We start from the raw sequence: 27,398 nt of genomic DNA, 5'->3' as shown, positions 1-27,398 counted from the left end.
TTCACTCTAAATATTATACCCAATTATAGGTTAAGCTGCTATGACAAGGGGGCACCAAAATGCATTAACTTGAGATAAGTTAGCCCTCTCCCATAAAAGTGTGGATTTAGGTAGACAGTCAAAGGAGTTAGGCAGTTCTGCTTTGTTCAGGGATACTGTTTCCATCTCTCTTACAGTTTGTATTAATTGGTGAGAGCTGTCATAACAAAATAACACAGATGTAATCTTCTATTATATTCTATTAATAAAATATAATCCTTCTATATTATATTTGAAGCTTTAATAGCTTTGCTATTAAAGATTCAGTGACCTAATCTTCTATCTGTATTCTATTAATAGAATATAATCTTCTATCATATTCTATTCATTATATTCTATTCACCTTCGTGGTAAGGTGAAAGGGAGGGCCCAGGACAAGAAGCTCCACCGTTAAAAAAGTTGAACTAGAAGGTGCATGCATCTCTTCTGTTAGCATTCTATGGACCTGAACTAGTCACATGACGAGTGAGAGAGATGTAGAATCCCATAAGCTCTGGATGGGAGGACAGACTTGGGTGAATAACAATCCATGCTGTACATGAGAACTTAAAGACTGATCTCTTACTTGGGGTGGAAAAGAGAGAGATTTCTGTATCCAGTATCCACATACCATTCAGTCTATCTATCCTAAATCCATTCAGTTCTGAAAACCTCAGGGGGCAATCTCATCATTGTCAGCTTGCTTTCGAATTGGTTTCAAAGTATATTCTATTGATTAACTCTTTCCTGAGGGGTTGGTAGATGCCTACTGTCATTGAAGTCATATCTTGGCTCAGATCTTATTTCTGAACTTCCTGTAGGTTGAAGGTATACAGATTGCAATAAAATCTATATAGATAGGCCTGGCACAGTCGCTCATGCCTGTAATCCTAGCACTCTGGGAGGCCGAGGTGGGAGGATTGCATGAGCTCAGGAGTTCGAGACCAGCCTGAGCAAGAGAAAGACCCTGTCTCTACTAAAAATAGAAAACTTCACCAGGCATGGTGGTGCATACCTCTAGTCCCAGCTACTCGGGAGGCTGAGGCATAAGTATTGTTTGAGCCCAGGAGTTTGAGGTTACTGTGAGCTAGGTTGGTGCCACAGCACTCTAGCCTGGGTGACAGAGCGAGATTTTGTCTAAAAAAAAAAAACACAAAAACAAACAAAAAAAAAACTGCATCACCTTAATGTCTTCAGTTCTAACTAAACTTATTATTCAATCATTGATAGAGATTACATACTTATTGACCACTTTATGCAGTTTTGAAATTTTATTAAGTGCTGCTGTAGTTTTTATTTTCCATATCTCTATCTTCACTGGACTTATTTTTAATCTCTTGATCATTATTGATCATTTTAGGGTAGCCCTTCAAATTCTTCAAATTAGATTAATTCATTCCATTTTCCAGTACTTATTTGGCACCTGCTGTGTGTCAGGCATTGCCATAGGCACTTGGGATACAACAGTAACCTGAATAGACAAAGTCTTTACCCACAAGTAGCTTATATTCTGGTTAGAGGAGACAGATAATAAACAAATACATATATATGCATATAGTATATAAGGCAGTGTGTAGTGTTACAAAAATAAGATAAGGCAGCTAGAGAACGATGGGGTGGAGTTGCTTAGAAAGGGTTGTCTCAAGAACTGCTCACTGCTAACCTGAACAGACATGAAGGAGAGAGCCTTGTGAATATATGAGGGAGGAACATTCCAGACAAATGGAGCAGTAAATGCAGAGACTGTGAGGGGGAGCATGCTTGGTGGTTTTAATGAACTGCAGGGGGACTATTGTAATTGGGACACAGTGAGTCAGGGGGAGAGTGGCAGAACATAAAGTCAAAGAGGTAGCAGCCGTGGTGCCACATCATGTGGTGCCTTACAGACCGTGGAACGGAATTTGGATTTTACTCTAAGGCAATGGAGAGCCATTGAAGGATTGGGGCAAAGAAATGACATTTGACTTGTGTTTTAACAGGATCACTCTGGCTACTGAATGACACAGAGGCTGTAGAGACATAAGGTATAAAGAGGGGTACCTGCTAAGAGGCTATTGTAATTGTCCAAGTAAGAAATGATGGGGTGTGGACCAGGGTGATAATAGGCAAAGATGTTAAGAGGTTAGAAGGTAGATATAATTTAAGAGGAGAGTTAGAATGATTAGTTAAATGATTAGGTATGAGAGAAAGAGAAGAATCAAATGTGACTCTAAGGGCTTTGGAATAAGCAAGAGTGGAGGTGCCAGTTCTAGAATCCTTTTGAGATGAATCTTATAGGTTCAATGAATTTTACCCAAGTATGTGTGTTTAGGGTAGAGAATGGGCAGAGAGGAAGAAGAGGCTCTTTCCAGAAGGAGGGAACAGCAGATCAAAGGCAAGGAGGAAAATTGTAACGGTCCTAACGTACTCAACAGTTGGCCCAGCACGGTCTGTTGAAGGAGGGAAGCATGATGTTGTGAACAAACATGCCCCACGTAGCTGGAGCCTTGCCTAGCATTTTTCAAAAGAATCTTCATTGGGCAGGAAATCTCTGCCACAAAGGGAACCTCTAATTTGGGACTTGATCTGGTCAGGATTATTCCTCAAAATCCCAATACTCGAACATGAGGACAGGAAAGGGTTTGGAATTGTTAAATATAGAGAATCCCAATACCATTCTTCTTAGCAACTACTAGATATGGAACAAAAAACCCCTGGAATGCTTTTTAAGCAGCTTTCTGTCTGTGTTTTCTCTTCTTTTAATGCTTTACATCTGAAACCTCAAAGATATCTTCCACTCCCTGCTCTTTTTATATTATGTCTGACCTTTCAAAAAGACTATGTTTTGGAGTGCAGCTGACTTGGGTTTGAATCCTAACTCTATTGCTGCAAACAATTATGGTCTTAGATAACTCACTTCACCTCTCTGAGACTCGATTTTATCATATGAAAAACTGAGATAATAATACCTATCTTATAGAATTGTTGTGCAGATTAAATGAAATAATCACCTTACATAAGCTAATTAATGTATGTGAGTTGCTGAGCATAATGCCTGGCAGAAAACAGTGCCCGTGTGTGTCTGTGTGTGCACGCTATTCACCCTTTCTCTCCACGCCCACTGCACCACTCGCTCAGAACAACGTAACTTCACATTTCAGACACCACCATACTCATGACTTTTCTGGCCTCAGCTCTCTGGTCTAGTCTGTTCTTCACTCAACCACCATATGAATCAACTTTAAGGCACTCATGCTTATCTCCATCTTCTCCAGTCTCCTGTTGTAGGTTTCATCCACCTTCCTCATTTTGCTCTTAATCCTATACCACCTTACACTTTTACTCAATTTTCCCAACTAGATTGTGTACCCCTTTAAGGTGAGCTTCTTGTCTTAGTTTTCTTTTGTATCTCCATCCCACACCAGGTCTCAGCCTTCCTACTCATACCACTGGTCATTTCTGTGAACATCCTTTGTACTTTTAAATCTGCAGTGTCACTCTTATATTACACGAGTTGCCCTAATGAGAACAAAAGCTCCCACTCAAGTAGCTGCAAATGCATTATTAATCCACAGCAACCTATATCCATTAATAATACACCCATTGATTCATTCATTAATTGACTCAGCACGTATTTATTGAGTGCTTATTTGAGACACTATTTGAGGTATTGGGTGTATAGCCATGCACACAGTAGACAAAGTCCCTGGAAGTTATATTTTCCAGATTATGTCAAAGTAAGCTTTTTTAAGAAGTGGTTTTGGTACTGCTTACTCCCAAGTGGGTGTTCTACAACATGGGACAGTAAGACCATGTTACCATTTTCTAAGGAAACAGGACTGTTCTTAAACTATATCACTTTTACAAAACTATTCATCTGTGATATTGTAAAGAACCCAATGACTGTGACTCCCCACCACCTCACCTTTCAGTGTTAATCATTTAAATTGATGATACGGTTGATCAGTCTGACTCAAAAGATCAAATTTTAATGGGAGATGATTAGAAGATAATCTAAAAGTCCAGCTTTTTAGTATTAGGGAAGACCTAATACTTTAAGCCTTAGGTGATCTGTTCCAATCATTTGGAAAAGTTGATGGACATTGTAAAAGCCTCTATGGGAGAGACTGTCACTAATATTGTGATCATAGAACCCACACAGGTCATTTCATAAAACAAGTAGAGCCACCGACGGTCACTGGGAGGTCCCTATCATCGGTGAGCCAGCTGCCCCCACTGTGGCTTACAACATAGGCTAGTTCGTGTGAAGTCTGGGTCTTTGAAATCAAGTCAACCTTTAGAGACATTCTATTTAGTAGAATGTATTTGACACTGAATGAGCTACCTTTGTAGAGAAGAGTTAAAGTAGAAGCACAAAGAGTAAATTCATAGGAACCGGAGAAGCATCTGACGACTCTGCAAGTTTTTCTTCTTCTCTTACGCTATGATTAGATTTTTGTAGCTGTTTCTCAGTGCCCCACAGTAAAAGACTATGGGGAAGGGCATCCCTTCTCCTCCTATCTCGGGTTGGTTAAGGCAGGCTACTGAGATCAAGGCCCTGCCAAGAGATCCGGAGGATCCCCCAAACAGCCGATCTAGTTACGGATTTGTCACTCTGACAGGAATGCTCAGTGGCTTGAGGAGAAAGGATTATGGGAAAGAAAAGGATCGGGGAGGATGACAGGAGTAGATGATTATTTTGTTTTTTAAAGACATTATGAAAGAGAGATATTTCAGCAATTTTCCCAGCTTTGATAGTTACCAGAAATATCATAGCGGTATTGCTACCCCTGCCAACTAAAATGGAGGTGGCAATGACCACTGACAACACCCATGGTCAGAAAGAAGGTTTCACTGATAACTCATAGAGTTCAGTGAAAGCAATTTTATACTTTCACCAGGTGATTAATTGATTTGCAATTTGGTTCCACTGTCTTCTAAATGGTATAAGTGGTATTTTTAGATATTTACATCTATGATGCAGCTTATGAGATATATAGAGATTTAATTTAATGTAAAAGCAAAAAAAAAAAAAACATTAGCCAGGGGAGGGATAAAAAACAAACAAACAAAAAAAAAAAACATTAGTCAACCTACAGATACAGATGGCAAAGCAAATAGGTGAGGGAAGTTCTTACCAAATAGGTAAGTACAGCTCCCCAAGCTAATGAAGCCAACACAATTTGTACAGAAAAGTAGATCTCAGTCTCATACTCTTCTACCCCATTAGGGCAATAACCCTTCCTGTCCCATTACTGCCCACAGGATGTTGTGATAACATCTTCATATATGTAGAAAACTTCTACAAACCTCAGGAATCAGGCATTGGACAAATGTAAGAGGAAGCTTAGGAACTTGCCTCTGGGGCCCCGGATTCCCTATTGCCTTGCAGTTTAGTGCGGAGCCATTCACTTGTTAAGGAGCCCTTTTTGGCTCATCGTGTTCTTAAGTGTCATTTTTATATCAACCATGTGAGAAAGTGGGGTGTTTTATGTATTACCTCCTGAGTCATACTAGTTCTGCCATCCTATGCCATTCAGGTTTTTCTGGTTGTTATTCCTGTATTTCATTTTCCTGAAGCTTGTCTCCCCTTCATTATAGTAGGTATGTTTGAGAAGCCATGCCTAAGTGGCTTGCATTTAGAAGCATGGGAAAATTCTTCAACCATTTAATTTAGACAATTACATATGTATACTAGGAGGCTGAAATTCACATGAGAGAAGCAAGACATTTTTGCTCTGCTGCCTTGCTGCAGATAAGGAATCATCCCTCTTCCTTTAGGGGGAGGGAGTTGATTTTTAAAAGTTAGTTGTATTGTCAGAAATCGGACATGGGCCATATAGTACTTCTGTTTTGTTTTGTTTTGTTTTGTTTTAATGAATAGTAGAGCTTGACAAGGAAACTGCTTAACAATATGAACTAACAAACATGTAATGAAATATTATTCTTTGCTTATTGGTACCTAAACAGAAAAGTTAAAACATTTGGCTATAAAACACAAATGTAAGCCTACTTCCTATAAGATGCATCATAATCTGTTTTAAGTGACAGGGAATTATAGAAAATAGAAAGAGAAATAAAACAATACTACAGGAACTTGAGACATCAGTTCCTCTTCCTCCATCCAAAAGTAGATTTATAGAGCACAAATATATTCTTTGACTTGGCCAGAATATACAATTTTCAAAATGCAGTAGCAAAATTGATTCTGCTTGGATACATCTGAAAATTCTATTATGTGGGCCTTTTGGAGGTGTACATAGTTTACTTAAGAAACTCACTATCTGCCAAGGAATTAAGAGAGTTTTCCAAACAATATATCTTAGATGAGAATTTGGATTATTAAGTGCCAGGCCCTGGGAATCTGGGAACATAAAGTTTCCAGAGGAAATAATGACACAGAACACACAAGCCAGTGGAGACACCCTGTCATAAAGCCTGGGTTTCTGGTGCCACAGGTAAATGAGCACATACTTTTAATTTTATTCTTACTTAAGTTGTTAAAGGGCATTTTAATGTCCCTTATGTTGCTGTTAGTATCCTTCATGAATGATCTTTCTGCACCTTGTGACCATATGTCACCCTCGTTTTTTTTTTTTCCAGAGGCACATATATAGACAGGACACCTAGTTTCTGCCATCATCCCTATCATCACCTCAAATTTTAAACATAAGTGTTTAAAATAACCTGTTCTCCATACCTATTGTTTTTATCCTGATATTGGAAAATGGTTGTCTTCAAGTAAGAATAGTGGAAATAATGTCAAGTTAAGTCTGTCTGAATTCTTCCCTATAGAAACCTGAAGCCCATAACATAGAAAATAAAAAGTGGTCGTCCATATAGTGGAGAAGGGGGAACACAACAGGTTAGATATGCATTCCAGGCTGAAAGAGGATTTCTTGGCTACTAATTTAATGCCATACAAGAGCCTGAAACTTCATGAAAATGCAACATGAATTTCTCCTTTTAATTTTCTTCTAAAAATTATTTAGTGGTATACAGTTTTCTCTCAAATTTCTCATCTTACAAAACTGGCACTGTATAAATAATAAAGTTCATTCCCAAAAGACTTTTTTAAAAGGTTATTCACCTTGAACACAGTAACTACAGCTACCATCTACCGACCTAAGGTTCCTGACCTTGAGTCCTGCGGCCCATGACCACCTCCCCAGCCTCTTCTCTTTCTTCGCACTGTTTTCATCTTGAGCTGAACTTCTTTCCGCTCCTCCGTAGTGTCAGATTCATTGTTAGGTCCAAGACACCTTTGCTTTTACTCTTCTCCACATCTGCACTGCTTTCTTTTTCTTTCTTTCCTCCTGGAGCATCGTCAGATCTTGCAGCCTTTCTGCAACTTTCCAAATCTGTCTCTCACCTCATATCTAATCTCTGTTCTTTCTTTGAGGTGCTCCCATAAGAACCTGCACTTATCCCCGTATCAGTGAGCCTCGTTTTATTTTGTTATTTTTGACTTTATCTCCTTTCCCTCCACGCCAGATGTTAAGCTCACTTCATTAGAGAAATGTGCAAACACAGAACCAGCGGTTTCCCCATTTGATTTTATGTTGCCTCAAGAGACATGTGTTTTCCAAATGTTAAAAGTACATTAACCGTTGCTCTTAGGTTAATATCCAAAATTTTTGATATTCTTTCCTAGGCCCTACATAAACCAAACCCTGCCTACCCCTTCCACGTCCTGTCCTGCAGCTCTCCCCCTTTGCCCCTGCATCCCAGCCATCCTGGCCTTCTTGCGGTGTTTCCAAGAGTTCAGACTGCTTTCCACCTGCTTATCACAAACATTGCCCCCCACAGAGAATTCTATCTATTCTCCAGCTCTCTATGTTACCTGGGAAAGTTTGGCATAGTTACGCCCACATACACACAGTGCTCGGCTCAGGTAGATCTCCCTTACACATTCAGCAGTGCGGAATGCGTCTCGTTTGTAGCACATACCATAGCCACAGCTCAATTCTTATTTAGGTAATTGTGTCTTTAATGTCTGTCTTACCAATTAGACTATAAGCTCCAAGGAGCAGTAACTGTGTCTATCTTGCTCAAGAAACATTTCCTGTGAATCTGTCTGGTCCAGTTTGTAGCACGTGTGGGAACAGTGAACAACGAAGGATAGGGTTAGGAAATGATGCAAGACAAAGACGTTGGGCCAGATGATAAAAGACCTTGATTGCTGTGACAAATAATTTATATAGTATCGTAGAGACAGTGAAGATCCATCAAATGTCTGTAAGCTGAAATAATTAAATGATCTGGGTTTTAAAGAAGAAATCTGGCGGTAGATTGTATGGCTGACATGGTAGACTTGGAGCAAAAAGACTATTATAGTAGATTATAAAAAATGGCCACACATTTCTTCTGTCCCCATATGCACATTCCCTTTGCAATGTGACTTTGCCACTCTTCTTATGCCAAACCTTTGAAAGCAGTTTGACCATGTGACTTCCCTTGGCCGACAGGACATTAGCAACTCTGATGCAGGCAGAAGTGTGAAAAGTATTTGCACATTTGGGGCTTGCTGGGACTCGACTGAGAACTTGAGGCCACCTTGTGAAGCAGCCTCACTGAAGCAATGAATCTCAACCAAGTTTAAACTTCCTCCATCCTGTGTGTATGTATAGCGTTCCTCTCCCACCATTAGAAACATCGCTCACTTCAGATAATGATTCTTGGTTGTGCGTACTGGATTCTTGGGTGGGAGGAGACTCATGGAGTCTGACTTCATTTCACAGGAGATTCCCACATACTCCATGACTGCAAATTGAAAATCACTCTACTAAGTTTCATGGATAAATGAATGCAGTTAACTTGGCCTAGGGAGTTAACAGGTTCCACAAAGGAAGTAACATTTATACTAGATCTGAGAAGGAAGAATAAATATTCATCAGATGGAGAAGTAAGGGAAAGGCCTGTTAGACAAGGAAAATTAGTGTGTATAAACGCAAATCTGACACCCCAAATGACTGATTTTAAACAGTAGGCTCTTTTCTTTCTATACAGCTGAACACAGGCATTCGTAACATTCTAAATCATGCTGGCAATGCCATAACACTTTCATGGAAATCAATGGCATTTACTTTGCAGGGTCTAAAGTTTGCAGAGGTCATTCAAATAAATTGTCCTGATGATTATTGCCTTTGCTCAAAATATTCTTATTTTCAGGAACTAGATTTAACCATTACCATGTCATTTCTGTCTAAGTTTTATTCCACAGAGCAATATCCATACAGACAATAGGAACTGGTGATTGTTTTATTTGCCTCAATTGTCAGTCTCAATTAACTCTAAAATCATGTTGACTTGGTAAAATTGAATCGAATCCTGGTTTTGCCATATGTGTTCATTAGCCTTTAATGAAAATGCTGATATCAGTCAAGATCTATTGATAATAGCTGTTTCTCACACATACAAAACTTTTGGTATTTCCCTTAAACACACACACATACTCCCACAGTCAAGTCTGAAGGAAATGACTGCCCTATAATGCTTCCGTATTTCTTTTCAATGGAGCATATAGAACACCTTTTCCCCACACGTAATAGGATTAATCTTTAAAAGCATCATCTTCTTCAAGCAGGTGCAATACCTTGTCTGCCCTCAGGGAAAGACCAGCCAATGAGAGGTTATTTCTGGTGATGTAATACTGTTAATTTTTTTTTTTTTTTTCAGACAGATGCTTTTCAGAGCATCATGCATGAATTGAATTTAACTCTTTCTCACTTGACTAATTTTAGCTCATAAGCTACCTCCTATTTTGTAAATGAATTGCTTAGGCTAGCCATGAAATAGTTAAATAGCAAAAATCATTAGACTAGAGAATTTTTTTTTTTTTTTGAGACAGAGTCTCACTCTGTTGCCCGGGCTAGAGTGCCGTGGCATCAACCTAGCTCACAGCAACCTCAAACCCCTGGGCTCAAGCAGTCCTCCTGCCTCAGCCTCCCGAGTAGCTGGGACTAGAGGCATGCACCACCATGCCCAGCTAATTTTTTCTATATATTTTTAGTTGTCCAGCTAATTTCTTTCTATTTTTAGTAGAGTCAGGGTCTCGCTCTTGCTCAGGCTGGTGTCGAACTCCTGAGCTCAAATGATCCACCCGCCTCGGCCTCCCGGAGTGCTAGGATTACAGGCGTGAGCCACCACGCCCAGCCAGACTAGAGAATTTTTTAAAGCATTGGCACCTGTACCCCCTGGCACTTGCCAATAACTCCCCATCTTTCTTGAGAAATCACTTACTTCCCTACCCTGATCCTCCTGTAAATGGACAAAGTTACATTAACACTAGCCAGCAGCAGACAAGCTTATGTTTCCTTCTCACATAGATACTCATGAAAATAATATCAGAAGACCTAACATATTTTTAAATAAAATCCATCACTGTCTGCCTTTCATGAGTATGTGCAAACTTAACCTTCATAGCTATCTACTTCATCTCAAAGATAAAAAAAAAGAAACAAATATTTAAATAACTAGATATGTTAAGAATATTATCTTCTGCCTGGTGAGAATTTGAAGGGCTCCATTGATGCTGCTGAATGCTTATTTCTATCCAGAGACGCCCGAGCCCGGGTCAGGTGAAGACTGTTTAGCCATCACACAGTCTAATCCTATGAAGCGATAGGGAGGACAAGGTGAATATGTGTCGGTTTCTACCAGTAAAGTGTGCAAAAATGCAGACACTGAGCTAAAAAAATTTGGCAGGTGTTATTTCATGCAACAGCTCATTCCTAGTCTCCTCCACCCATACCTCACTTTTTGAGCAAAAGAATGCAATAGTAAGCATGTTATGTGAAAAACTTAATTTGGAAGAGGAAAGTTCAGTGGTTTATCTGATCTGACACAAGAAATAAAGCACCTAAGACTGTTAAGCCAGTTGTATAATTTGAAGCATAAGATGTAATTTAAAGATGATGAGTTATGAGTACTATAGTAAAAATATAGGAAAATTAATATATTAGAACCTTTTCCTCTTAGTTTCCTTTTTTTAAAGAATATTGTCCTAACACTTTGAGACAACTGAGTTAATTTCTGGCACTTGAGCCATTCTTGGGACTTTTCTACTTGTTCAGGTAATGATAATGCAGTTGCTTTGGGATGGGTGAAATCATGGAATTATAGAATGTTTCAAACCTGGCTGTGAATATTTTCTCTACCATATTAGAGAGTGGTAAGTCATTGCAATTTCAATGAGCCACACTTTCCTCATCTATGAAAATGAAATAATTAAATATTAATTTTAAAATAGTGTACATAAAGTTCTTGGCAAGTAATACATACTCAATTGATATTAGCTATGATTATTACTATTTTGCATATGTACATAATAGCCAAGCCACTTCACCTTTCAAAGTTGAAACCCAAACTATATAAAAATAATGATATAGGCACCATATATTCCCTGATATAACCACTTTTATTCCACTTTTTTGTTTTAAAATGAACCGTTTTGTTTTCCATTGAAGATTTAGTTCACACTTGATTTTTAATTTACCATATTGTCTACATACATGGTGATATTGTTATAACAGGAACAATTCGATTTAATGGATGGTATGTGCCAAGCTATCAATATTCTGTCTCCCTTTTGTGACCCATATCATGTGTTTTAGAAGCAGTTAACTAGAATTGTAAGTAATTGGTTCAATCATAGGTTACAGCTTTTCATCAAGTAAAACTAACAGAGCTACATGTAGATTTAACCTACAGTCTTGGTCCCATTGTGTTCTTTCGGTCCAACTTAGATGTCATACACAGAAGTATTTGTCTAAGTGAGCATGTGTGTGTGTGTGTGTGTGCATTAGAGCCTATTTTATTATAAAAATGATTTGAGATGTTAGAGTTACATGTGTAATGTAGAAGATTTCATTATATTCAGCATGTTTAAAAATATGAAATTCTCAGATAAATTTGAAACTACAGAATACTCTCTGTTTTCTCCATCAGCTGTTAAGAAGAAAGCTAGCTTTATCACTCCAGTCCCAGGAGGCGTGGGACCCATGACCGTGGCAATGCTTCTGAAGAACACCCTTCTGGCAGCTAAAAAAATCATTTATTAGATCATATGACAGAGTAAGGCAGACTGAAGTCATGTATTTATTTGACAAAAGGCAAAACCTTTATATTTTACTACAAAGCTATTTATTTCTGCATTGTATTTATTTTTTCATGGATGGAATTGTTGTGGATCAGATGATTCACATAACTTTATGCATTTCCTGCTAACTTATTTTGAGTTTTAGGAAAAAAACAAAGCAATTCCAATGAAAATTTTGGTAACAGTTGTTTATTTTGAGGATATTTGTTCATACCGTTAAAACAATAAAGGGCTCATAATAAATATATTTTTGACACAAATATCACACACAGTATGTTTTCAATAAATGTCTTGTCAACCAAATGGGCACCCATGTAACTTGTAATTTAAGTTTTGCCATGGCATGCTCAAATTTTTAATATATTAAGATCTATGTCATAAGCTGAAAAAGAACTTAACTTGCTAAAAGATAGACAGAATATTGAAAATAAAATCTTGATCTCAGATATCTCCCAAATGCATCCAACAAGACCACCCTACTGAGAAAAGATGTTCCATTTAAGGAAATAAAAACATTCTAGAAAGGCAAAAAATGCAGTGCTACTTGGAAAATAATGATTCTATCACATCATAAATGACTACCTACCACAGTAAAAGTATATGAATAATATGTTAGGTTTACATTTCATTTCTTTTTTCTTCTAAAAAATATTTGGACAGTACCTTCACCAAGCAATAATGGAAAAATCCAATAATAAATAAATACACAAAACTAAAGTTGTATTTTCCCATAAATATCAGACAAATATGACATGGTATAAATGAGGTTATCATTACAGAATAGCAACTGCTACTGCTAAGTTTGTTCACAAATTCAGAAATCTAGTTGGAAAGCATGATACTGTCAATGTGCCAGAACTAAACCTTATGATACATCTAAAGACCTACTGCTTTCTTGCCCACAGTTCTTCCCTCTTCTCTTATGGCATTTGGTCCTCAAAGCAGAAGCAATGTTTCTAACACAATTTAAATAAGGAAATACATGTGAATGCCATTAAAATCTATTTTGAGTCTACTGGAGCCGTGTAATTGCTACTGTGTTTCCACGCATATATCCCACTATATTTATGTACCAATAATTATTCTTACCCAATGCATGTCTTTATCAGTGTGTACTTGTGATCATTTGTGTGAAAACAGACTAGATGTTTATAATTAATAACATTTCAACTGTATAATAAAAGCAATTTGAAGAATAGCTGTATTCTTTTTTCTTAAGATAGCTGCAAATTTCTTTGTTCATGTATTTGTTACCCATATCTTTACTGCATGCTGGAGAAATATATAAGTTTCTAAAATATGAAAGAAAAGGTTCTATAGTATGTTCCCCAAACAGTCCATCCCAATCTTTGTCTACCCAACAGAAGTTTAAATTCAAAGCTCCCAAGCAAACTTTTCGGAAAGGGCCTCTTTAATTTTTAAATGTCCCTAACTCCCAAAACAAATAAAATGAACATGAACAATGTACATGTACATGGAAAATGTGAAGACAATAATCTCCACTCCCTCGATGATGCAGGAGGGGTTATTTTGTAACAATCAGGAGTCAGACTTCCCAGATACAAATTAAAACACTTTAGAATAAAACTTATTATGTCACTTGTTTAAAACAGTAATGAAGACTTTATTTAAGACTATTGCAATAGAGGAAAGAGATTGAACCTAACTGTGAATACAACAAAGACAGCTGGGGATTTATAGCCAAAGAGCAGAGGTAGGGGGTCAGTGGATGAAAAATTACTAAGAGGAACTTGATTAGATATCAAGGGTAGGAGGATTCTTGCTAAACTGGCTATCAGGAGTCTTGATAATATCAGACCAAAGACTTAGATACCAAAGATAGGAGATGAGAAACTTGATCAGATAGTAAGGGCAGGAGGATTCACTATAAACTGACTCAGCAGGATTCTTTGCTAAAACTGGGCTCAGTGGGTCAAGGTCAAGACCTGGTCAAGGAAAGGAACCACAGGAGACTAAAGTTTGGTGAAAGAGGAATTACTTGTCAACATATAAAAGAGATAAAGTCACAGTACCATGACTTTATTTATGGATATTTGAGGTCCCTAAAAGATAGACATATGTTGGCTTTGTGGAGAGCTTAGCGGAAGGTTTTGTTCTCCTACTCTATCTGTATCTGTAAAGCACCTGTAAAGAGAATCCTAAGGAATAATACAAAGTTATGGATGTGAGAATGAGCTTAGCATAGACGTATGAAAAGCAAAGGTGGCAGTCAGACCAAAATGAAGGGTGTGTTTTGGAGGGTGGTACAGCTGAATAAGTATGCACAAATAAATTACAGGAAGCTTAGATTAATCAGACTTTAGATCACATTTAGTAAGTTACAAGAATTGTAGTTAGAAGATGTTATCATGGACTGACATGAAGCAGTTGAAAGGGGAGCTGACTTTAGAGAAGAGATAATACATTCAGTTTAAGACACGTTGAGTTTGAGGTGATGACATAAGACATACATAAGAATGCTGGAGTAATATCAGTCTGGGAAGAGGATAGGAATTCATGGCTAGCGATGAAACTTTAGAATTTGCCAGCCTATATTAACCACTAAGTTCCTGACCTTCTTGATGACCATTATATACACCTGTGTCTTCCCACACACTTGTTCACTAGTAACAGTTATCCTTAATTGAGTATGTATCATATGCTAAAATCTTCCCTTTTTATTTTAATTTTTTGTCTTTGCTCCTTATTGACAATCTCCATTTGATAGATGAGGAGGATGTGAATTCAAAACGGTCTGTTGGGAGGATGTGAGTAAGAGCCCACTCTTTTTACCTCCACTCTGCCTCCCCTCCGTGCCCTCCCTCGAGCCTAGAATCCTTTCTCTTATTAATGCATGTCTAATCCTGTTTGTTATTTAAGATTGACTTCAAATGAAACTTGTCTGTGAAAAATGCCATGGGAGTTTGTCCTCTCAGCTCTCCTAGCCCTTCATGTATACGTTCACGGCAGCTTTCACTCCCTACCCAGTACGGTCGTTAAATATATACTTTCCCAAGCTCCCTTTAGTGCCTTGAGGTTCATGCATGATTTGTCTATTTGTCTTACAAACATCAGAACACCCAGCCCAGTGCCATGAATAGAATAGGCATTCAATATTTTACAAATGAATCAATGCGTTAGTGAAAAAGGCAGGGAAACAGATAGGAAGGGAAGGAATGAGTAAATCAAAAAGACTGAGACAGCAGTACAAGGGGAAAACGATGGTGGAGCTGTTAGCCTCTCATTTCCTTCTCCTTTCTCACTCTAACCTGCTTTAATCTGTATTAAGCATGAATAAAGGTATCAGTGAGGCCACCTTAGGATACCCATCTCCCCTAGTGTTTAGGATTGGGAGAAAGAATCTTTTGGTGAGAGGACTGTAAGAAATGAAGGTAGCAGACTTTTCTGCAAAGAGTGTAAGTGGGATCCGTCAGTGTGGGGCCCAGAGGAAAAGCAGCATGTGGGCATTACAGCTACTTTCTGGTCCAAATCTTATGCCAGAGTGGGGAAACATCTAGAGAGGGAGCGGTTCATCTCTCAGCCCGGATGTGAGTGAAAACCACATGAAATATTCATTTAATATTTGTTTTTTTGTGATAATTTTTTTAAAGCTTGATTTTCGAAGATAATTAAGGGACTTCCTCTGAGATCAGTACACCAAGTCCTATAAGAGGACACTGACACTACTAGGGAAGTGGGAAGGGCGTGTGATTTAGAACCTAAAACATGGGATTGCAGTCTGGACTGTGAAGCATGTCCTTTCCCAGATCAATTAATTCTTTGGGGCCTCCTTTCCTCATTTATCATCTGAGAATAAAAATAGACCCTGTTATTTATTTATTTATTCACTCAATACAGATTCATTATTTACTATATGTTAGGCACCAGATTTGTTTGGGCCAGGATTACTGGAGAAAGAATTGAGATGTGCATGAAAACCTGTAAAGCGTAAAGCACTGTGCTAGCTCCGATCAATAGCTTATACTAAGATGATGTTTGTATTTCTACGTCTTGGTTCTCGAAATAAAGATATTTCATGTGTTAACATCTTCCTCTAGAAACTTCAAAAGGAGTTGTGATGGTGTATTTAATCTTTTGTAAAGGATTTCTCCTTAAATTCTCACCAGTAGTGCCATGAGGATTATTCAATTTATAATTCAAATGTTATTTGCCTGGGGAAAATATTGTCCAGAAATTGATTTAATAATAAATGGTTTTTAAAAACTCCATAAAAGCAGCAATACAAAATGTAGGCATATTTAAAGGGAGCCAAGTACTATATAGTTTTTAACTTTAAAATGATTAACTCCTACAGTAAGTGATTGCCCAAGTTATAATGAGTTCAACAAGCTCATTCTTGTGTGATTTCTAAAGCCAAATTCATATTTGAATAGTGAAAGCATCCCTTCTGGTAAATCTAATTTGTTGGATGGACATGATGCAAATGAGAGCCTATATTGACTTGAGCAAGTTTTCATGGTACAGAAAATATGAACAATTGAAATTCTAAGTCGAAAGGCACAACACCTCAGCCAAATATATGTATAAATTATTTACAGTAACTTGGGGCAAGTGAAAATTTCTGTAGTCAGAAAATGTAATAGTACTTACATACTTCAGCCTTTAAATCAGCACTTTAAATAATTATAACTAGATAAACACTGAGAAAAATTTGAATGTTGTATTGTTTAAAATTTTCTATTCATTAGAGGCACCCAAACTAAATGTCATCTTGAGAATCTTAATATTATTGCTATTGCTATTGTTATTTGGGTACTTCACTGGTCCTCTCTAGCCTAATTATTAGGACATAGATTAAGGCATTGTTGTTCTGGAACTTGGTAGCCCATTCCATTTACTCAGAAAAATATTAAATAGCAGAATGACTTTAAAGGTAAATGTTATACTATTAAATGTAATTATACATACAGAACTTGCCATAGTAAAACTAAGCAACAAAAACTAATAGGGAATATTAAACCTCTCTTTTTCCCATAAAGTTAACTGTTCTCCCCTGCAACTAAATTGATAAAATATCTTGATTTGCAGTAGAGCTTATAGTCTGTATGAAAGGTACTGTAACTGACTGTAATTTCAGGAATATTTATTTTATTAACAGGTTATGCTATTTCCTAATTTGCAATTATTTTTGTTGGAATCCTATATAGGTTGCTAGCATCGTTTGAGCTGGGATAGTTCTGTGCACACAAATGGTGCCTTTCCTGAATGCATATATTTTTTGTTGTTGTTTTAAGTACTTTTATGTACACGATTATGCCCACAGGTAATAGGAAACCAGTGTTTCAAAAGAAAACCCGATCACATCAGTAGATAACACAGGTATCCTAAACAAGTGTGTGAGCGCCTGGAGGCTTTCTGCTGCTGCCAGAAGTACATATTTTTTTGATTAGTAAGAACTGCCAGATGACGCTTCATGAAATATAAATGCAAGGAAGACTCAGACAGCTCAAATAAAAACCTTCCACCCGTCAGTCTAGGAGGATAAGAGAAAGAAAGTTAAGCAACTACAGGAAATGGCTTTGGGAGTTCCAATATCAGTCTATCTTTTATTCAATGGTAGGTAATTTCCTTTTTTGTCTTGTTAACTTTATATCACTGTAAAATATGAATAGGATTTTTTCTCTCTGTATTAGAGAGAAGTTGGCTTCTAACAATTGTTCTTTATGAAAAAGATCAGAGCAAGGAATCTGTGGATTAATTTAGTTTCTTATGCAATGTATGTTCGTCTCCTGATCTATTTTGACAACTTTTTTGAGACCTCCAAAATGTGTGCTGCATATAATTGAAGGGTAATTGATAAATTTGGCTATGATGCTAGAGTGTCCTTATGATGGAATGAGTATATAAATGTATTAACTTTCCTTTATAAAAAGTAATATGTTTTTATTTTTATAATTATAATATAGCCCTGGAACGGATGAGAAACAGTAAGGAAATTGCCCTCGTCAGGTTATGGATTTCAACTGCAATAAATTTAACACTAGAAATAGGAATAAACAGAATAAGAATACGTTCCATCCGTTGCTTGTACACAGAAGGAGGCTCGTCTGTTAAAGATGCTTTTTCCGCCCTTAATATAGCAATAACAGCGTTGACTGAAGACGCAGCAGCAACGTTCACACCTCCAATCACAGCCCCGCCAGCTAACTGGACAGTTAACAAAACAGAAGGTATTTGCTTCCCATTTTTTTTGTACTTCAAGTAACTTTTCTTAAAACTTGTGAGAGAAATTTGGATTGTGATAAAATGAACATTGGCAATTTTAAATATAATTTTAATATGAGATAATCAACTTTTAGCAAGATGCTATTAAACTTAAGTGACGGATCAATGTGTCAGCAAAGAGTTGTCTTTTTAAAAGAAGGAAGTGGAGCAAATGAGAGACGGAAAGTTGTCGGCAGTTACTGTCCTGAATGTGAAACATGCCACATTTTCTACCTGATTTCTTCTTGGTTCCCAATGACCCATGAGTGTCCAGCGGCAGTTCGCCTCCCTTCTGGCATTCTCGAGGAGCAATATCATATTTTTATCTGTGACTGTGAGCTTTGCAGCCAAAAAAATTATGTCTACAAGATGAAAGGCACTGTCCCTCATCTTTGGAAAGATCTTCTTTCTTGTTTGTTTTTTGGGGGCTTTTGTTGTTTTAGTATATGCTGTATTTCCTAACTACTTGTACCCAATTTTTGTTGGTGGTGGTGATATAGTTTCTTTCCTATTTTATTATTATTATTACGGTGACTTCTGGCTGCTGTTAGCATCATTTTTTTCCCACCTATTTGAACTCTCAGAGGTGAGCTTGGAAAGCTTGCTACTGAGTGCTGTGATTCTCATGCAGTTCACATCCTTCCCCCTGGTGTGGAAACTTGTGATGTGATTTTAGGGCAGAGGAAACAACATCTTGTGCTCAGAGTCAGGAAAATAAAAGAAGACCAAATCAAAGATTTTGTTTCTGAATGTGAAAGATAGTAATATCTAAGTGTCCCTCATTTCACCAATAATTTTAAGAGATTAACTTAAAATATTTCAGCCATTCAATTTTTGGGTATCTATCAATTTGTAAAACAAAATCAGTGTGAGTTTTAGAATAACCTTTAGCCAACTTCTTCTTATCTTCTGAGCCTTTGAACAAAGAGGAAACATGTTTTCAGAATTTGATATTGCTGTGGAAAATTGATGGTGAACTGCAAATAAAATTCTCGAAGTTATAGGTAACAGGAATGGAAACAAAGGGATCCAATACAATCATCCCTTGGTATCCACGGGGTATTGGTTCCAGGATAGCAGTATCATCACCACCATCACCACCACCCACCCCGAGGGAACCAAAATCCAAGGATGCTCAAGTCCCTTTTATAAAATGGCACAGTATCTGCGTATAACCTATGTACACCCTCCTGTATACTTTAAATTATCTCTGGATTACTTATACCTAACACAATGTAAATGCTATGTAAATAGTTGTTAAAATGTATTGCTTAGAGAATGACAAGAAAAAAGTCTGTACGTGTTCAGTACAGATGCATTTTTTCCCAAATATTTTCTGTCCTTGGTTGGTTGAATTCACAGATATGGAACCCATGGATATCAAGGAAAGACTATATATCACCTCTCTATTTCTTTTGCTCTCTTGATGAAAAACTTTAGTTTTTCCTTTTGCTTTTTATTTAACTAAAAATATGACTAGTATCTTAGAAAATTTTGTATAAAGTTATATATAATGAATATTCTTCTCCCGAGGGGAAAGATGAATCTATCACACCCTTTCTTTGCATATGACTTATTTTATCTTATTTTTTGAAACAGAGTCTCACTCTGTTGCCCAGGCTAGAGTGCCATGGCATTGGCCTAGCTCACAGCAACCTCAAACTCCTGGGCTCAAGCAATCCTCCTGCCTCAGCCTCCTGAGTAGCTGGGATTACAGGCATGTGCCACCATGCCTGGCAAATTTTTCTGTATATATATTTAGCTGTCCCAATAATTTCTTTCTATTTTTAGTAGAGATGGGGTCTCGCTCTTGCTCAGGCTGGTCTCGAACTCCTGAGCTCAAACAATCCACCCGCCTCGACCTCCCAGAGTGCTAGGATTACAGGCATGAGCCACCGGGCCTGGCAATATGACTTCTTTTAATTCTCACATTTTCTAGCAAATCTTGGTTCAGGCTTGGTTAATTGAACTTGTTTAGTCTTAAAATAGGAATAACCTAAGCCCAGTTTATAATGGGAAATTCTCACTGCTTCAGAATTATCAAAATGAGAACTTATATTTACCACACCACATTCAACAAAATCAATGTGAATTTTAAGATTATGTACGTACTTAACTAAAACGAAGTGATACAACATAGTATCTTGTTGATACCCTAGAACCTAAAGATTTAGTACTTTCAATGTAAAAAAGAGTGCCTTTTAGATCTGTATTTTTCCTAAAAACCAGTAAGATTCTCTTCATCTTCTTAGCAAGGCAAATAGGGTGTAGCACGATAACCAATGATGAGGAGATATGTTTCTTCCTAAAAATGACAAAATAAAATGCCACTAATTCTGCTTGAGAAGAAGTTAAGAATCAGTGTTAAAGTATACTCAAAAGGACTCAGTTATGCAGTTTTCCCCAAAGGTCATTCCCACTGCATAAGCACCAAGGATGTTATAGGTTTGTCTTTAGTAAATCAGAGAATCAGGAGTAAGCATCCTGAAATACACATTTTACCAGAACACAATCTTCCAAGGAAGGTTTCCCAGAAGGTGGTTTCTGGACACTTAACTGCAAAACTTTTTCCCAGTTGTGGTCACTTACATAGTGGTAGAAGTAGAAATAAAACCCAGGTTTTCTAATTCCACTATTTCACAATGTCTCTTAATTGAGTAAAATTTTAAATTAATATTTGAAGGTATTGCCATTCACTATATTAAGTCTGAGCCACAATATAAGGCTCAATATTAAGGCCATAAGTTGTTTCTGGCTTCTTGTATAGGTCATAACAGTATCTCTTTATGAAGTCAGTTAGGGAAATTGTCTAACTCCTCATGGTAGTTTGTGTAAGAGTAAGGAGAAATTTCACCATTTTCTACTTCTGGGGAGGGAAGGAAAATCTAGCTCTTTATCTCACAAGCATAAATCCAAATCTTCCCAAATAATGACTACTCAGTTGTAAAGGGGTTATATGAAAAGATCGCGTGAGATCTATATTAGTTAGCAGTCAGGACACGTTTGGGAAGCGTTGCTCAACATAACCTAAGACTGGAACCAATGCTGCCACCTTCTGGCGAACTTGGCGAACTTGCTGTCTCTATACCTTTAGTGTGTATCTTCCAAACAATGGAACAATCATCAATCCATGTTCACCCCTAATTAATTAATGATATGTCTAGATGGCATTAACCTAACCCTTGGGAATATAAGCTTCTAAGGGAATCAATAGTTCAAAGGACAAAGTGCTCCCCCCAAATAGTCTCAAAATAAAAGTCTCTTTACATATGTATTTCAAAATTACCATAAAAGTAGGACACACTTCAACTGTTAATATTGTATCTCCTTTTCTTAGCTGACAACACAGAAGGACCCATAGCCTTGAAGTTCTCACACCCTTGCCTGGAAGACCTAAATAGTTACTGCATTAATGGTGTTTGTACATTCCACCATGAACTAGAGAAAGCCCTCTGCAGGTAATTGCAAAGAAATTTCCAAGTCCTAGACACAGGACAAGGTGAATTTATGCTTCTGATGTTTCATATAGTACATTTCCATACTCCTCTATCTTATCTGATAAAATGGGTGGATGATCTGAACATGACTCGCCGGTCCTCAGTGTGTTTGAGTATCTAAGGAGCCTTTTTCTAAGCTATTTAATCCTCAGTACTCAAAAATATGGTGCCCAGACTAGCAGCATCTGTGGCACCTGGATGCTTGTTAGAAATGCAGAATCTGTGCTCTATCCCAGAACATCTGAATCAGAATCTGCATTTTTAACAACATGCAAAGGTGGTTCCAGGTTTTCACAGGGTTGCTTGTAGGATGAAATAAAACAGACTAAGGCAACAGCATTTCAGGAATATAAAATTCTAGACTAGAGCAATACAGAACTATTTTTATGATCATTAATTTGCTCAGCATCCTTCTACAGACAAGTAGGGTAACAATTTTCTAGAGTAACTCATGCAAACACACTACCTTTCCCTTTTACCAATGAGGAGAAATATGAGGCCTTAATTATTGTTAAGATTCATAGCTACTTCATTACCTTTAACAGATTGGCTTTCATTTGGTATTTGCCTCTTTAATTTAAATTACTTACTTTCCATTGAAGTTTTTTTTTTCTTTTTTCATTTTTTGAAATGGTTTATTTCTTTGTATGGGCATTAAAATTATACATTTTTTTTCTTTTTTTTTAAAGGTGTTTTACTGGTTATACTGGAGAAAGGTGTGAGCACTTGACATTAACTTCATATGCTGTGGATTCTCATGAAAAATACATTGCAGTTGGGATTGGTGTTGGATTGCTATTAAGCGGTTTTCTTGCTATTTTTTACTGCTACATAAGAAAAAGGTATGAAAAGACAAGTTATGAAGTCACTTGTCGTGTATTCATTCCACAAATGTTTATTGGGCCCCTACAATGCGCCATGCATTGACATGTAGAATTTTTCAATGAAAACAGGGCTGTATTTCTGGCAAGTTCCTATATAATATTTTTGATGCCTTTTTCATAAACCCAGACAAGCGGTAAAAGTTTACCTTCAGTTGTAATAGGATAGTTCTAATTTACCATTTCCTTTAATCCTCTCTCTCTCTGTCTGCCTGCATCAAAGTTATAAATGAGGACAGTAAGCCCCAAGAGGATGGGGACTAATGCCTTGCTCACAATTATATTTTCAGTGCCTCATACTGTGCCTAGCACACAACAGACACTGAGGAAATATTTGTTGAATGAAAAAAAAATCAAAGAATGAGTATTAAAAATGAATAAAAATGTGTCACACACTTGGGCCATTTTCCCCCAGACATCAATTGGAAGTATATTCAGAAAATACTGGCCGGGCGCGGTGGCTCACGCCTGCAATCCTAGCACTCTGGGAGGCCGAGGCAGGAGGATCACTCGAGGTCAGGAGTTCAAGACCAGCCTGAGCAAGAGCGAGACCCTGTCTCTACTAAAAATAGAAAGAAATGATTTGGACAGCTAAAAATATATATAGAAAAAAATTAGCCAGGCATGGTGGCACATGCCTGTAGTCCCAGCTACTCAGGAGGCTGAGGCAGGAGGATTGCTTGAGCCCAGGAATTTGAGGTTGCTGTGAATGAGGCTGACACCATGGCACTCTAGCCCGGGCAACAGAATGAGACTCTGTCTCAAAAGAAATAAATAAATACTGCCTTCTGCTAAAAACCTAAGAAGATAAACCTTATCTACAAATAAATATAAACTACTGATGTATTCATCCTTACTTCTGGATTCTCCACACTAGTAATTTTTCCATAAATCCATGTAGCTAGGGAAAAATCAAAAAATAATGTGAGATACATTAATAAAAAAATACAAATATATTTCCCTTGCTGTATTCTACTAATTTTTCATTTGTAAAATGACGAAAACTTTGTCAATAATGGTTCATTAATTAAAACAAATATACCATTCTAATGTAAGATGTAAATAATTAGAGGAACTGGATCTGGGGCATATCTGGGGAATTGGATCTCTATGCTATCTTCTCAATTTTTCTGTAAATCTAAAACTTTCCTATAAAATGAAGTCTATTAATTTAAAAAAATTAAAATTTTTCCAAACCTGGAAAAAAACAAATGAAACGACCAAAACTGCCCATCCAAAATTAGAAAAGTTTGTTTGGATTAACAACTGTATCTTAGAGAGAATCATATCTATATTATATCAGTTGCAGATTTCCCTAAGAGACCAAGAAATAATTAATAGTAATAGTGAGGAGGAGGAGGTAAAGACCTTTTGATGTTACTAAGCCAGCTATCTGAGGTCAGAGTTCCTAGCAGCAGAGTCTCAGGTGGGGATTGCTGTGTGTGTGATTGGCTGAGAGACTGCTCTAAGGTCAAACCTGTAATGAAGTAAGGAAAGCAGGCAAAGCACAAGAAGCAGCGAGGCAAAGATGTGGGTTTAGCCTGATTCCACAGGAAGATCTAGAATGTGAATGGCAGCATCGACCTGTCCCAAGGAAGAGAAGGGTCTGGGTTTTAGTATCCTGAGTTATGCAGTCGTGGGTCACAGAATGCTTACAGTGGGGTAGGGGTCAGGTGTTTGTAATCTCCCAGGAAACTCCTGACAGGTGTTCTGCTGGCCACAGGCAATCCTCCGAAAAGGATGCAGCTGTGAGCCTGTTAACACCTACCCACAGCTGCTGGGGATGGGTCCACCAGTGGGTGAAGGGGATCTGGGTGGGGCTCCAAGGGGACTGCTACACCAGTGCATTTACGTAATCCTCAATGATCTATACAAACAGCAGTCAAATTTATATGGAAACCAATGCTCTCTTTTAGGTGTCTAAAAACGAAATCGCCTTACAACGTCTGTTCTGGAGGGAGACCACTGTGAGGCCTTTGTAAGGAAATTTCATCAAGGCATTTGTAAAAATCAGTGGGCTCAGAATGGAAATCTTCAAATGAAACAACAAAACTTGCCAAGCTAACTAGACTTGGAAACGATGGAAGCTGGTATCACGATGAAGTGAGAGATTACAATTCTGCATTGGTCTTTAGACTTTGCCATCATTAGGACGCAATGGAAGCCAAGGGAACAAGCTACAATGACAGAAGTCAAGTTCATAGTTCTACTCTGGGTTTGTTCATGTCGTGTGGTTATTGATCTCACTGCAGAAAGACTGAGTTATGCTTCTGACCATGTCAGATGTGAGTTTTTCACAGGAATAATTATCAACCTTACAGCAAGCCAAAGCAATGGCAAGCTTGGGTTCTTCGTGGGCTTGCTACTCAGCATCTTGGACGACCTAGATGGGGCTTCTTTAAATCTCTTTGCCCAATGGACCTAATCCCAAACATGCTGCTTTCATGGTGTCTAAAAGAATGTGATACCATCTTTTAAGATGAAATCAATGTTATGGCACCTCCAGTGAACCAAACATGTGGTCTAAGCCACTGAAAAGAAGACAGAATGTTCAAGGCAAATACAAATTATACCCAGCTTGCGACAATACTGGGCAGACTTTATCTGTGAAATATGGAATAAGCTAAGGAGTTTCTGAGGACTGAAAGCTGTCTGGATAGCAAGTCCAGAGTAGGCCAAGCATTTCTGTTTCTGTATGGATTATAAAACTTTGTGTTGGACTCAGTGCTTTTGTTCATCACTTCCTCCAGTTTAGCAGTGGAATGACATGGTGACCATTCTTTTGGACCAAAATCCTAGAATTCTCCTAATGAATAAAAATCTACAATTGGCCTTGAAATAGAAACGGAATAACTGGACTTAGGAATTTTTGCACCAGCCTACCGCATGTGGGAACTTTCTTTACCATTTCTAAACATGTGATAACAGATTTGCACATAGGAAAAACGGAACAGTGGTCGAAATAACTTCTTAGGAATCAATGTCCTTCCACTTTAATTATATTTCTGCCACATAGTTTGAACAGTCTTGTGCAGGTCCCTCAATTTCTTTGGGCTTTGGTTTCATTTTCTACAAGGCCCTTGTAGCTCTAAAATTTGACAGTAATAGAAGAAAAAATTTTTCCAAGTCGGCATTACAGGTGAGATTATCCTCAACACCTCTATCCCTAACTCCACCCCAAAACACAACACTGAATATTATCTTAGGTGTATATTTTAGTGTTTGGTTTGTAAAATAATAATTTATTTTTAAATGGAGTACAAAATAATATTAAAGAATTATAATGGCTACCATTTATTTTTCGATTTAGTCTAAAACTATGGATTCTTTTTTTCCCATCATGATGTGGATAAGCAAAACAATTTTGATCATGAGATGGGTTAAGAGAGGATCAAACTGGAATATTCTCACCATGTCAGTCTGGTAACAAGCCTTTGATTTACATTAGTTGTAACTTTTCATTCACTCCTAAACAAAACTTTACTTTCTGCTTTCCTTTTCCAAGGAAAATTGAGTAGAAAGTATTTTGCTTGCTTTGTTTTTCCTTCAGAAGGAATTTAACGCGGGTGAATTGCAGTCAGCCCTTTCTGCGTGTTTTCGCACAGTATGCATAGGTTTCATCATACCACGGAGTGGGGAGGTGCAGGTTCCTCCCCGTGACTCCAGCGACTGACCACACCTAGAAAGCTATGCTCTTCCTAAACATTTTAAAAAGACGTAAAAAATCTGGGGAGAGTACAGGGAGAAACAATAAAGGACAGCATTTAATTAATTAAGAACTGTCTCCTGATAAAAAGGGAAGAGGAATTAATGCTAGAGTCTGGAGATGTGTTAACCTTAAAGCTCATACATATTGACTGTAAATACTTGTCAATTATGAACACAATATGATTGAAATTAGAACAACATTAGACAGAGAATTAAAATTCCCATGTCGCTAAACCAAAATGTTAACCAAAACAAATACCAATAGAGAGTCACATTTTTTCACCTATAGAATAGCATTTGTTAACCATATCAAACCCACACAGTGAGACTGTACAGAAACTTAAGAGTGCGGCTTATGAAAGCCATCTATTTATGGTCTGTCACACAAGATAACCTATGATCCCATAACTCTAAGAGTTAATTTTTCAGGAAGGAATCTCTGGCATTTCTATAGAGCCAGAGCCACATCTGGCAATATCTATGTGCATAAACAGGACTCAAGTGCAAATTGTTTCATTTTCCATTTTTTTTTTTTCCTGTATGGAATAAGACTCTAAAAAAGAGCCTACCAGTGAATCCCTTGCGTTGGAACCACACTTCCAGCTATCAATCAATGGATCATTAGATGGGTTGGATCATTTAGAGAAGAAATGATGACATGTTTCTGGCATCTTTGACTAAATAAAACTGGCCAAGGGGTTCTTCAACTGCTTTCATTCTCCATTTTGTCTCCTCCCTTTGTCTATCCTTCAATTCTTTGAGAACACATTCTTAGGTCATTAATATTCATGAGTGCTTCATTACTTAGCATTTTAGAGTATGATGAGGGTGGGGCACATATTATAATCTCAGCCATACCTGAGCCAGGAAATTTACAAAGAAGGAATTATAAATGCTGGTCATCGTATCCTCTTTCCCCAAATTAGCTTTTTGTATAATTCTGTTTTTACAAAGATGAAAAGAATGAAGTTATAACATAGTCCATCTTTT

General features: G+C 37.5%; 2 protein-coding genes across 11 annotated transcripts in view; both read left to right on the top strand.

Moving 5' to 3' along the window:
• The window catches only part of MTHFD2L (methylenetetrahydrofolate dehydrogenase (NADP+ dependent) 2 like), an 85,052-nt gene extending 71,768 nt beyond the window's left edge, over positions 1 to 13,284 (top strand). For 6 of the 8 annotated variants that reach the window (XM_069458310.1, XM_069458314.1, XM_069458307.1 and 3 more), the window contains one exon: positions 11,947 to 13,282. In XM_069458310.1, the coding sequence (XP_069314411.1) occupies positions 11,947 to 12,059 (113 nt within the window). In that variant the 3' untranslated portion in view covers positions 12,060 to 13,282. Of the gene's footprint in view, positions 1 to 11,946 lie in introns of all 8 variants that reach the window. The other 2 variants (XM_069458312.1, XM_069458311.1) reach the window with 2 other exon arrangements.
• Positions 13,285 to 17,620: 4,336 nt separating this feature from the next.
• EPGN (epithelial mitogen) lies at positions 17,621 to 24,671 on the top strand. 3 transcript variants are annotated; one of them, XM_069457930.1, is made up of 5 exons: positions 17,621 to 17,674; positions 18,199 to 18,288; positions 21,660 to 21,780; positions 22,509 to 22,535; positions 24,617 to 24,671. In XM_069457930.1, the coding sequence occupies exons 1-5, from the start codon at positions 17,632 to 17,634 to the stop codon at positions 24,669 to 24,671; spliced, it is 336 nt and encodes a 111-aa protein (XP_069314031.1). In that variant the 5' UTR covers positions 17,621 to 17,631. The 3 variants fall into 3 exon arrangements, with proteins under 3 accessions (XP_069314031.1, XP_069314030.1, XP_069314032.1); XM_069457929.1 differs by having other exon boundaries at positions 22,509 to 22,661; XM_069457931.1 differs by lacking the exon at positions 22,509 to 22,535.
• Positions 24,672 to 27,398: the final 2,727 nt, after the last annotated feature.

This window comes from Eulemur rufifrons, chromosome 24 (assembly GCF_041146395.1).
Source record: "Eulemur rufifrons isolate Redbay chromosome 24, OSU_ERuf_1, whole genome shotgun sequence".
NCBI classification, from domain to species: domain Eukaryota; kingdom Metazoa; phylum Chordata; class Mammalia; order Primates; family Lemuridae; genus Eulemur; species Eulemur rufifrons.
This window is presented reverse-complemented; position numbering and strand designations above follow the sequence as displayed.